Genomic DNA, 13636 nt, shown 5'->3' with positions numbered 1-13636 from the left:
AGATCAGCCAAATAAAACCTTTTAACGTATCCAGGGAATACCTACAAACATGGTCTGGCCAATCATTGCGCTGAAGCTCGAGAAGGAGGCGTGAGGCCGAGCTCGTCTGTGTGCAACCAACTAGCTAATGCTCAACCGTAATCGATCGTGTGGATTTTACAAAACGAGAAATCGATTGAGGAAAAAGAAAGGAAAATAATTTGCTGCGAAAGGTAATGTTGCATGATTTGCTTAATTTTGGGGGGATCAAATGCACTTAGATACAAATGTTATTTCCGATGTGATCTAAACAGTTGTAGCTAGCTTAAGCCAGCAGCAGCAATGGTGGTGGTTGTTTTGTTGACTTTTATGGAATGGGGAAGGCAGCCTGCGGACTGTGTAGCTGCGCACGGGTGGTAGTGTACAGGTTGTCAATTCAAATGAACTCATAACCGGCCATTCGACACTTACCGTTTGAAAGTTTTACCAACAGCTGACATTTGCGTTTTCTCACACGTAGTGTAAAAGAACACCAATTTTAGCTAGCAAATATAGCTGTAAGAAATGTCAGCTGTGGTTTGCTAGCGCCAGGTAGCTAACGCTAGCTTAGCTTTAATTGCATATCTCTGGCACCAAGGTAGCTAGCAATTAGTGCTAACACGAGTGACCCCACGCAATCGTTTGGGATTGATCCATACTTGTCATATTTTGTTTCTGAACCACTGTTCATTCTGAGTATCGAGTTTGCTACATACGTCACGACGGTCATCATACTCGTGCACGCGAGCCATTTCTGCACGTAGCTATAGTTTGCGTCTACCTTGAACGACGTGCTAGTTATGCTAGCTAAGTAACGCTACAAATAACTCCGTGATGCTATTCATGTCTACTTTCAATCTCTATTCAGTTGTCCAGTTTAGTCCGTGTGCTAATGCTAGCTACAACTTCTAGCTCCTCTGTGTGAAGCTAGCCAGTCAGAAAACGTAATTGGCTTTAAGCTCCCCAGTTTTTTTACTCCTTATTTATAGCCAGCTGTAACTGCCTGTGCGTGTCTCCTGTCATACCATATACCACATGCAGAATTTAGAAAAGTGTATGAGTGAATTTAAGAACAAGGTTAGTGAGTGTTCTTCAATGTCGCATCTCCATAGTATTTACAATCAAAATGAAGGAAAAAAATGGAATGCAGGTTATGTATAGTAATAACATCACAAAGAATTCTAAGAAGTGACAGGGATAAAGTGTTTTTATTCTAGATTAAATGTGTTCTAATCAGTGATGCACCGATACATTTTTGGCGGATACCAATATCCAATATTTTCCATGACAAAATTATACCGAAAATGTATTTCAATTTTTTTGCGGCCTTTTAAGCGTTCGAGTACAGTTCAATAGTTAACACTGACGCAGTGGTCTAAGACACTTCATCTCCGTGCAAGAAGCCTGGTTCGAATCCAGGCTGTATTACATCCGGCCGTGATTGGGAGTCCCATAGGGCGGCACACAATTGGCCCAGCGTCGTCCGGGTTTGGCTGGGGTAGGCCATCATTGTAAATAAAAACAAATTGTTATCTGACTTGCCTAGTTAAATAAAGGTTACACACCACACTGACCAAACAGTTATTTTGTTGGTATTTACGTATGTCCCCATTACCAGTAAAACATAATCAATACCTTTTTCTTTCACTTACTTCCTGTGCTGTTTCGTTGTTCTGTCGTTTCATTCTCAACCAGGATTTCTATGGAGCACAGTTTGGGTCTTTGTGTGTAAAAAAAATACACTATTTAACATTATTTGACGTGTCAAATAAGCTTGTTGACTTATTAGAACCTGAATGCACGTCACATAATTTAACGCGTTCATCATTTTTTTACGTAGTTATTACACATTGATTACACGATAACTCGTATTTCATGTCACAACGATTCATTGATACGTATGCTATGATACTGGTAAAGTTGTCTCGTAGCTAGCTAGCTCATGGATGCAAACAATGTTCTTCCCCAAAAACATAGCAACACGACATCTGTTTCAGTAGCTATAGTTCACTAGGTAACTATATAGCTAGGTGTCATCATCGAAAATAACCCTAATTTATAAGACCGTTCTTATTTGATTAATGGTGGTTGAACCCATCTGTGAAGCTAACCACAATAGTGGACTTTGCGGTTTGCCCTCAAAATAAAAGTATGGCATAATTCTACTATTTGTATTAATTTGCATCACTGTCAATGACATAGTAGACTTTTTTTGTACAGCTTTGACAGTGCTACTGTATCTTTTTTGACATGCAAAGACCCAAATGGCATTCCATAGTATGTATGTCGTGAAGCTAATAACAGTGACGCTATGACTGTGTTACTCCGGTAGGGCAACATCGGAGAAATAGCACACTTGGTAGTATTAACCGGTGATAGACCAGTCTGCGAAATTCAACATCACCCACGACAGAGAATGTTTGATTGTCAAGGGCAATGAATTCCATTATCTTGGCTTTAATGGATTTCGCCATTGAGTTGTCTCGCTGAAATTTTGTTACTCTTTCAAAAGCAGTCTTTTGAAAGAGTAACAAAATTTCAGCGAGACAACTCAACTCAACTGACTTGTTGACTGTTTGATCCACACAGACATTGTGGGCTAGGTTAGGAATGCTGTGTTGCACGTATAGAGTAAAATTTTACTTGGCGTCATTGTCATGTGCATACCTATATAACGTAGGTTTGTCAGCTTTGACATCGGTTTTGCTCATCGGCGTTAAACTAGACATCAGCCAATACCGATGTTGGCATTTTTAGCTAATATCTGTCGATTCCGATATGTTCACCGATATATCCTGCCTTCCTAGTTCTAATACTGTTCAAGTCGGAAGTTTACATACACTTAGGTTGGGACCACGCAGCCGTTATACCGCTCAGGAAGGAGACGTGTTCCGTCTCCTAGAGATGAACGTACTTTGGTGCGAAAAGTGCAAATCAATCCCAGAAGAACAGCAAAGGACCTTGTGACGATGCTGGAGGAAACAGGCACAAAAGTATCTATATCCACAGTAAAACGAGTCCTATATTGACATAACCTAAAAGGATTCTCAGCAAGGAAGAAGCCACTGCTCTAAAACCGCCATTAAAAAGCCAGGCTACGGTTTGCATCTGCACATGGGGACAAAGATCGTACTTTTTTGAGAAATGCCCTCTGGTCTGATGTAACAAAAATTGAACTGTTTGGCCATAATGACCATCGTTATGTTTGGCGGAAAAAGGGGGAGGCTTGCCCCTGGCCGAAGAACTCCATCTCACCCGTGAAGCACGAGGGTGGCAGCATCATGTTGTGGGGGTGCTTAGCTGCAGGAGGGACTGGTGCATTTCACAAAATAGATGGCATCATGAAGGTGGAAAATTATGTGGATATATTGAAGCAACATCTCCAGACATCAGTCAGGAAGTTAAAGCTTGGTTGCAATGGGTCTTCCAAATTGACAATGACCCCAAGCATACTTCCAAAGTTGCTGAAAATGGCTTAAGGACAACAAAGTCAAGGTATTGGAGTGGCCATCACAAAGCCCTGACATCATCCTATAGAAAATGTGTGGACAGAACTGAAAAAGCGTGTGCGAGCAAGGATGCCTCCAAACCTGACTCAGTTACACCAGCTCTGTCAGGAGGAATGGGCCAAAATTCACCCAACTTATTTTGGGAAGCTTGTGGAAGGCTACCCGACACTTTTGACCCAAGTAAACAATTTAAAGGCAATGCTACCAAATACTAATTGAGTGTATGTAAACTTCTGACCCACTGGGAATGTGATGAAAGAAATAAAAGCTGAACTAAATCATTCTACTATTATTCTGACATTTCACATTCTTAAAATAAAGTGGTGATCCTGACAGGGATCTTTACTAGGATTAAATGTTAGGAATTGTGCAAAACTGAGTTTAAATGTATTTGGCTAAGGTGTCTGTAAACTTCTGACAACTGTAAATACTGTATTCTAGTGAATGCCATTCTATTTAACTATTGCTATTCTATCCTACAGACTAAATATTCTATATATGTACTGTCCATCATGTCTATACACTGCTCAAAAAATAAAGGGAACACTTAAACAACACAATGTAACAAGTCAATCACACTTCTGTCAAATCGAACTGTCCACTTAGGAAGCAACACTGATTGACAATAAATTTCACATGCTGTTGTGCAAATGGAATAGACAACAGGTAGAAATTATAGGCAATTAGCAAGACATCCCCAATAAAGGAGTGGTTCTGCAGGTGATAACCACAGACCACTTCTCAGTTCATATGCTTCCACGTGCGCACAGCCCCCAGCCAGGCAGTGTTGCAGCCCGATGTTGAATTGGCTATATAGTATTTGTAGTTTTTTGACTGTGCAATTTTTTTTATTTACCAGCTGTGAAACAAAACGGCAGAAATAGTTTGAAAATAGCTACTGCAGCAATGATTTTTTTAAACTAAAAATGTGATCATACTTGACTGTTTTTATTTACATGCGAACACTGTGGAGCCCTGACCACCCACCAACTTGGCTGCTAAAATAGACCTCTTTACCCGCCAATGCCAAAATCTACCTGCATTTGGCGGGTGTTAATTTTAGGCCCTGCTTGAAAACAATGGACATCTTGGACGCAGTCTCCAGTTACTATTATACACTATAAATACAACCGTATGTGGACACCCCTTCACATTAGTGGATTCGGCGAGTTCAGCCACATCCGTTGCCGACAGCTTTATAAAATGGAGCACACAGCCATGCAATCTTCATAGACAAACATTGGCAGTAGCTCAGTGACTTTCAACGTGGCATGCATAAAGATGGTATCCCCATGCACATACCACAAATTCCACATTTTTCTAAATTCGCCATATTGTACATTGCTATCGGTTACTCTATTTTTGTATGGTCATTAGCACAGTGTACATGATCCCAATTTTTAAGGTGACGACAATTTAAAAAAATGATTTTGAAAAAGTAGATTGTTTTTTGATTTATTGGCACAGTGAACCATGTCGTGCGCTGTATTTTAAAAACTCAGTGCTAAAACAATAATTCTGCCATCGTTATGCACGTTCCCCATTGAGATTCAATTCATGTTTAGATGGAGTATTTGGCTGTTTTTGCTGCCAGAGCCATTTCTTCTCTAAACAGAATATATAAGGTCCTGGGACTATAAGTAGTAATGTTAGTCTCCTTTAGTTCATTATTGGGCTAGCCTACATCCATATTTGGACTTTTAAGTGAATGATCTCTATCTATCGCCATTGTATATATTCTTGAAGAATATAATATCCATCATCATGAACTGTCTTACACCACCTGAACTCTAAATATATACGTTTATTTTACTCCATTGTTTGAACCTCAGATTGCCCCCAAACCATCAAACAGGCAAAGCGTCAATACAGGATTAAGATTGAATCTTACTACACTGTCTCTGACACTCGTCGGATGTGGCAGGGCTTGAAAACTATTACGGACTACAAAAGGGAAACCCAGTTGCGAGCTGCCTAGTGATGCGAGCCTACCAGACGAGCTAAATGCCTTTTTATGCTCTCCTTTGAGGCAAGCAACACTGATCCATGCATGAGAGCACCAGCTGTTCTGGACAACTGCGTGATAATGTTCTCGGTAGCCGATGTGAGCAAGACCTTTAAACAGGTCAACATTCACAAAGCCGGTGAGTACTACGGAACACCTATGTGAGAATGCTGTTCATTGACTACAGCTCAGCATTCAACACCATAGTGCCCACAAAGCTCATCATTAAGCTAAGGACCCTGGGACTTAACACCTCCCTCTGCAACTGGATCCTGGACTTCCTGACGGGCCACCCCTCTGGTGGTAAGGGTAGGCAACAACAACACGTCTACCACGCTGATCCTCAACACTGTGGCCCCTTGAGGGTGAGTGCTTAGTCCCCTCCTGTACTCCTTGTTTATCCACGACTGCGTGGTCAAACACGACTCCAACACCATCATTAAGTTTGCTGACGACACAATAGTGATGGGCCTGATTACTGACAACGATGAGACAGCCTATAGGGAGGAGGTCAGCGACATGTCAGTGTGGTGCCAGGGCAACAACCTCTCCTTCAATGTGAGCAAGACAAAGGAGCTCATCATGGACTACAGGAAAAGGCGGGCCAAACAGGCACCCATTAACATCGGCGTGGCTGTAGTGGAGCGGGTTGAGAGTTTCAAGTTCCTTGGCGTCCAAAATCACCAACAAACGATCATGATCCAAACACACCAAGACAGTCGTGAAGAAGGCACAACAACACCTTTTCCCCCTCAGGAGACTGAAAAGATTTGGCATGGGTCCCCAGAACCTGTTCCCCTGCACATTGACTCGGTACTGGTATGTAGTCTCGTTATTGTACTTTTTATTATTTTCTACTTTAGTTTATTTGTTAGATTTTCTTACCTCTTTCTTGAACTACATTGTTGGTTAAGGGCTTGTAAGTAAGCATTTCACAGTAAGGTCTACACCTGTTGTCTTCGGCCCATGTGACAAAGTTTGATTTAATATGTGCTCATATTGATTAGATTTTAGAACTAGGCCTAATTTGTAAAGTCAGTAGGCTAACCACCCACCTATCCCAACACCATCTGAGCCTTCAAAATAATATTGGGCAAATAATTGTCGAGTGTGTTTCATTTGGTGACCTCATGAAGGACAGGAGACACACATTACTGTTTCTTTGTTTGTATACACTTCTCAAATATGGGGTTTGCATCTGAATGTTGTATAAAATAAATAATTGAGTATAGGAATACTTTTGGGAAGATAACAATGTGATGTTAGTCTTCTAAATTAGAATTGTTTTTCATAGTCACTTAGGATCAGTCAGTGGCCACACCCCTGTGAGCACAGACATTTTCCTTTTCTATTCCAGTATAAAACCCACTTCCGACAAAATTTACAATAGACCAGAAAGCATGAAGCGGTAGCTACATGTTGAAATGGTTGGAATATAAATCCCTACAAACCAAGGAGACGGATGGTGTGAACTGGAATGGTTAAACACTAAAGACCAATATATTGTTACAGAAGGAGCTAATCCTAGACGCCCTTAACCAGTCTGCAGCTGAAAATGTGCATAAGTCTAGGATGAGGATACGGACAACTGCGGAAGCATCTATTCTAACCGATCAACTCTAGGAGAATGGTACGTCTGAAGTATCCATTACAACACACACTATCCAGAGCCCGCTGAGAGAACTACAACCACGAAAGACCTTGGGACTTCTGATGAACGCAACCAGAGACTCTCTGATGAACTATTATACAGCAGATGGACCGGAGATCACATAGAGGGACAGCAAAGGCATTTTCCAACGGGGCTATACATATGGGTGATTTTTATTTTTTTATTTTTTTATTTCTCTCGCCCGAGTAGCCTCGCCCAACCATCTAGTGTTCAGTGAAATAACAACACAATGTCAAATAGTGAAATAATTAACATCCAATCATATTAATATTCTCTTGCGGGAATTCCACTAACTGTCCGTATGTAGCCAAACATAGCTGCTGCTCATGTTGGTATCTGTACTAATGGTGCAAAAGCCATGACAGGGAGACAGCAAGCAGTTGCTCCCGACGCCACTTTGGTACACTGCAGCATCCACTGAGAGGCTCTTGCTGCCAAGGGAATGCCTGACAGCTTGAAAGATGTTTTGGACACTACAGTGAAAATGGAAAATTCAACTTTGTTAAAGCAAGGCCCCAGAACTCTTTGTGTATTTTCTGCACTATGCAATGATATTGGCAGCGACCATGTAACGCTTTTACAACATACAGAAGTGCGCTGGTTATCATGGGGCAAAGTATTGACCTTTTTTTATTTTTTTATTGAGAGACGAGCTTAAAGTTTTCTTTACTGACCAGAATTTTTACTTGTCTGACCGCTTGCATGATGATGAGGTTCTCACACGACTGGCCTACCTGGGTGATGTTTTTTCTCCCCTGAATGATCTGAATCTAGGATTACAGGGACAACTATATTCAATGTGCGGGACAAAATTGAGGCTATGACTAAGAAGTTGGAGTTCTTCTCTGTCTGTATGAATTAACAAGGACAACACACAGGTCTTTCCATCATTGTATGATTTATTTTGTGTGCAAATGAACTCAAGCTTACGGACAATGTCAAATGTGATATAGCGAAGCACTTGAGTGAGTTTGGGTGTGCAATATTTTCTGGTACTTTCCCGAAACAGATGACACAAACCACTGGATTCGTTATCCCTTTCATGCCCTGCCTCCAGTCCACTTACCGATATCTGAATAAGAGAGCCTCATCAAAATTGCAACAAGCATTTCTGTGAAAATGTGAATTTAATCAGAAGCCACTGACAGATTTCTGGATTATCCTGCCTTGGCAAATTGCGCTGTTAAGACACTGATGCCCTTTGCAACCACGTACCTAATGTGAGAGTGGATTCTCGGCCCTCACTAGCATGAAAACTAAATACAGGAACAGACTGTGTGTGGGAAATGATTTACGACTGAGACTCTCTCCAATACAACCCAACATTGCAGAGTTACGTGCATCCTTTCAAGCACACCCTTCTCATTAATCTGTGGTGAGTTATTCACATTTTTCTATGAACAAATAAGGTTTTATATATAAGATGGTAAACTAAAGAGCAAAAGTATTGATTATTATATTATTATTTGTGCCCTGGTCCTATAAGAGGTCTTTGTCACTTCCCACGAGCCTGGGTTGTGACAAATTACACTCCTTCTTATGTTTAATACATGTATAGTGTGTGTGTGTGTGTGTGTGTGGCAGGTTTACAATGATGGCAAAAACAACATTTGAGAGTGCGCTGACTCTGGTGCTAGAGGCGGTACGCAGGTGGAGGTTGAATGTTTGAAGGGGTACGGGACTATAACATTTTGGGAACCACTGATGTAAAGAGATCAGTCAATTGAAATAAATAAATTAGGCCCCAATCTATGGATTTCACATGACTGGGGATGTCACCCAGGCCCAGCCAATCAGAATTTGTTTTTCCCCATGAAAGGGCTGTATTACAGACAGAAATACTCTCTTTCATCAGCTGTCCGGGTGCCTGGTCTCAGACGATCCCACAGGGGAAGAAGCCGGATGTGGAAGTCATGGGCTGGCGTGGTTATACGTGGTCTGCGTTTGTAAAGCCGGTTGGACATACTGCCAAATTCTCTAAAACGACATTGGAGGCGGCAACAGCTCTGTTGGACATTCCTGCAGTCAGCATGCCAATTTCAAGCTCCCTCAACACTTGAGACATCTGTGGCATTGTGTTGTGTAACAAAACTGCACATTTTAGAGTGGCCTTCTATTGTCCTCAGCACAAGGTGCACCTGTGTAATGATCATGCTGTTTAATCAACTTCTTGACATGCCACACCTGATTATCTTGGCAAAGGAGAAATGCTCACCAACAGGGATGTAAAGAAATTTGTACACAACATTTGAGAGAAATAAGCTTTTTGTGTGCATGAAACATTTCTGTAGTCTTTTATTTCAGCTCATGAAAATGGGACCAACGTTTTCCATGCTGTGTTCATGTTTTGGTTCAGTGTAAATGAGCTATACAAGCAAGGATTGACAGTCGATGAGACCAAAATAATAATTTTATAAACATAATTTGGTTGTACATTGTTCATCATTATTTACGATTCATTTAAGGATTATGTGTAATCATTGTAGCATCCACATTAATTAATGTAGAAGTGTTTAGAATCATATTCTAACCTCATAGTCATTAGTCGTTCATTCGGCTAAACCTCTCTATTGCTCAGGGGCCAATATATATATATATATATATATATATATTTTTTAATTTAACCTTTTATTTAACGAGACAAGTCAGTTAAGAACAAATTCTTATTTACTATGATGGCCTAACCCGGCCAAAATCTCCCCTAACCCGGGCAATGCTGGACAAGTTTTGCGCCGCTCTACGGGACTCCCGATCAAGGCCGCTTGTGATACCGCCTGGGTTTGTAGTGACGCCTCTAGCACTGAGATGCAGTGCCTTAGACCGCTGCGCCACTCGGGAGGCCCTATGTATCCAGTGTCTCAGAGTAGGAGTGCTGATTTAGGATCAATTTAGCCTTTTAGATCAAAATGAATACGTTTACATGGACAGGTGGGACCTGATCCTATATCAGCACTCCTACTCTGAAACACATGATACAGTCAGACCTGTGACCATATGTGTCTTATTGCTTTGTTGTAAATTATAGGTTGTCCTTTTGTATTTTCAGTTCTACCTGCCTCCATGTCATTGACAGCGCCCCCAGATCCAACTGCCACCATGTCGCTGGAAGCGTCAACCCCAGCGCCAGACCTAGCCCCAGCACCAGACCTAGCCCCAGCACCAGACCTAGCCCCAGCACCAGACCTGGTCCCAGATCCAGCCCCAGACCTAGCTCCTGAATTAACCCCAGATTCAGCTCAAGCCCCAGAGCTAGCCTCAGATCCAGCCCCTACCCCAGCTCCTCCAGTCCCAGTCATGAACCCGGGGTGTAAGATCATGACCTTCCGGCCAACCATGGAGGAATTCAAGGACTTTGCCAAATACGTTGCCTACATGGAGACTCAAGGAGCACACCGTGCAGGCCTGGCAAAGGTACACGCATACACACACTTTTCATATAAATGGCTTTCTGACCTATTAGAACTGACCTACTCTGAAAAAGTAGTCCTATTGTGTATATTTTGCAGTATAACAAGACAACAGTTCACATAGAAAATCTCCTGGGTGCTCTATATTCTGACAGTTTTGTTTGAATTCAGCCATGCAATGTCACTGTAGCTCCACCCACATTTGCCACATGTTTCTCGCTCTCTCTACCCCCTCCCCTCTCTTGCTCTGTCCCCTCTTTTACTCTTTCAATCTCATCCTCTCGCTCACGTTCTCTGTCCCTCCTCCTCTTCTCGCAGGTGATTCCTCCTAAGGGCTGGAAGCCGCGGCAGTCATACGACACCATCGAGGAGATGGTGATCCCTGCTCCCATCATGCAGGTGGTGACGGGCCAGTCGGGCCTCTTCACCCAGTACAACATCCAGAAGAAGTCCATGACCGTCGGGGAGTACCGTCAACTGGCCAACAGCAGAACGTAGGTCCTCACCTAGCTACCAGCCATTCTACACTCAATGAGACACAGTCAGTCAGACGCAACAAGATGTTGTTGACAATGATGATGCTTTCAAAGCGTTCTGTAGTAACACTATTAGTTTGTGTATTTTACTGTCTGCAAACAGCTAGTTTGTCTTTTCTTAGCAAGTTATGGCTAAAAATAAATGTTTGCTGTTAATGCTAATTGCTAGTTAGCTGAACAGCTAGCTAGCTAAATGTAATCAGTTAAAGCAAACCTAGCTAGATAATACAGGCTGATATCAGTGCTAGTGTAGGTCTAGATCAGCGTGTTGTTTGTGCAACAGTGTCTTCTGAATCAGAGGAATAGGCGATTGGCATGAATTAGGAATAGGCATGAATATGTTAGCTAGCTAGCTATCAATGCTGGCTATCGGCACGAAGAAGTGGGATGTAACATTGTATAGGGTCCCCTGGGAAACACTGACCAACACTTGGGTTCCTACCCTGTCACAATAATTCCTATTTATTTGTTGTCATGTCAAACAACAATCTATTCAAAGTGTTTCCCACTATATTTCAACTATTGAATACAATAATCATTATACTTCCATGATTCCAACAGTACACCAATAAACAAGGCCTTGATTGTTTGCCCATATCATGCAGCCCTACATGCCACAGTGTGGAAATAATAACAAAAGTGCAGAAATGGATAAATGCTTATAATAAATGTTGGTTGAAGTTGGATTGAACAGTATTAAACAACCAGAATGGAGAAATCCCACTTTGAAATCACTTATAATTCATGTGTTGTCACCCTAAAGTCATGAACAAAATTTAGGCACTGGGCAAATTTCCGGTCTGTTGAGCTGTGCTGTGCTGTTGAGCTACTGTGGCTATTTGATCATAATGTAGGCCTACCACAGTGGCCTACCATCAAAAACAAAATGCATTCCATAACATTTTTAACATGGAAATAGCTGTTCTACCATTTGTTTCGGTTACATTACATTGAAAGTGGCGAATATTGCATTGACTCGATCACAGTTCTCACAGTAGAGTGAAACCTTAATAGTGTTAACCAAAGGGGAAAACTCAATAGAAAGTTGAGTGAAGTTCATTCACGTGCTTCTCTGCACGGGCTGATATTTCTTCTGCGCGGCAGGGCCGAGTGGAGCTGTGCGACCGCACTTAGGTTCGACAGAACATTTGGTTATGAACTACTCTTAAAACATATTCTTAGAGCTTTTTTTTGTTCTTCAAAAACAGTAAAATACCGTCCAAAATGTGAAAAATATTCCGATATGATATTTTGGCCATATCGCCCCAGCCCTAGAATAGAGACCTTATTCAGGTATATGTATTTTTGTTTCCTAGGTAGCATTAGCTAGCGCTATTCATCTGTTACTGAGCCAAAACGCTGGTATTTTTCATCTTATAGCTTGTCCTCCATCTTGTTTTTTAAATAGTGAGCCAACATGTTTTCAGTGCTTTTATTTCCATGACTGAACAAAACAAATGTTGTCATGCTCTCTCTTGTCTCTCTGCTGTATAGTGAGCAATATGTTTGGAACATCAAATCTAAAAAGAACAGATCGCAGTATCGAATCACAATATATAGACTCGTGAGAATCACAATACATATCGTATCGACACCTATGTCATATTGTGAGGTCCCTGGCAATTCCCAGCCCTAATTGTAAACCTTTGATTCATTCTTTAGATACGGTTATTATTGTAGTCATTAGATATTGTCGGGTTGCTTTGCAAGAAAAATCAGTATTCACGCTACAGGTTTTACTGTCTTTACCTTCAGTGTCTATATCCAATGTCTTGACTGGTCATAGGATGAAAGGCACTCTTAAATCTCCCGACTGTTACTGGGTCATGTTCATTAGGGCACACCATAGAAGAAAAGTGCTTCAATGTTTGTTTGTTTTTTATTGGAAGAAATTGAGATGGTATCTCTCTTTCAAAGCGTCTTTTTCCGTTTTTGTGCCTACTAAACACGGCCCTGTCCTCCTCTCTCTCAGGTACTGTACTCCCCGACACAAGGACTTCGACGACCTGGAGAGGAAATACTGGAAGAACCTCACCTTTGTTTCGCCTATCTACGGCGCCGACGTCAGCGGCTCCATCTACGACCCGGTAAGTCAGCCCCGGTGACAGCATTTCTAATCACATACATGGGTTGTGTAGCAAAATGTTCTGCAGCAGGACAAGTAAATGAGCATTTCTTGTGGGACAAGTTTAGATGGTTACCTATCTGTTTTTTTGCTGTTGTTGAAAAGTTGACATTTCTATAGTTATTATATAAAAGTTACTTAATAAACTTCTTTGGGATACATTGAAGCAAGTTCCACTAGGTAACCTTTGGGACAGAGTTACTCAATTGTGTTGAATTCCTTTACTTCCTTACTACCAGAAATGAGCATTTGTGTGCAAATGGCCTAGGAGATCCATTCTGATTATTCCACTGAATTGAAGTATTTGAACTTATTTCAGCGATAAAGATGAACCGCTGGTATCTGTTCTCATTAGATCTGTGTA

The 13636-nt window shown here is 41.5% G+C and overlaps 1 protein-coding gene across 1 annotated transcript in view; it reads left to right on the top strand.

The window, feature by feature from the left end:
* Positions 1–75: 75 nt before the first annotated feature.
* Positions 76–13636, top strand: part of LOC115108071 (lysine-specific demethylase 4B-like) — an 82163-nt gene continuing 68602 nt past the window's right edge. The window contains exons 1-4 of the mRNA XM_029632004.2: positions 76–212; positions 10251–10615; positions 10930–11105; positions 13120–13234. Coding sequence (XP_029487864.2) covers positions 10265–10615; positions 10930–11105; positions 13120–13234 — 642 coding nt within the window. The 5' untranslated portion in view covers positions 76–212; positions 10251–10264. The remainder of the gene's footprint in view (positions 213–10250; positions 10616–10929; positions 11106–13119; positions 13235–13636) is intronic.

Source organism: Oncorhynchus nerka, linkage group LG24, assembly GCF_034236695.1.
Source record: "Oncorhynchus nerka isolate Pitt River linkage group LG24, Oner_Uvic_2.0, whole genome shotgun sequence".
NCBI classification, from domain to species: domain Eukaryota; kingdom Metazoa; phylum Chordata; class Actinopteri; order Salmoniformes; family Salmonidae; genus Oncorhynchus; species Oncorhynchus nerka.
This window is presented reverse-complemented; position numbering and strand designations above follow the sequence as displayed.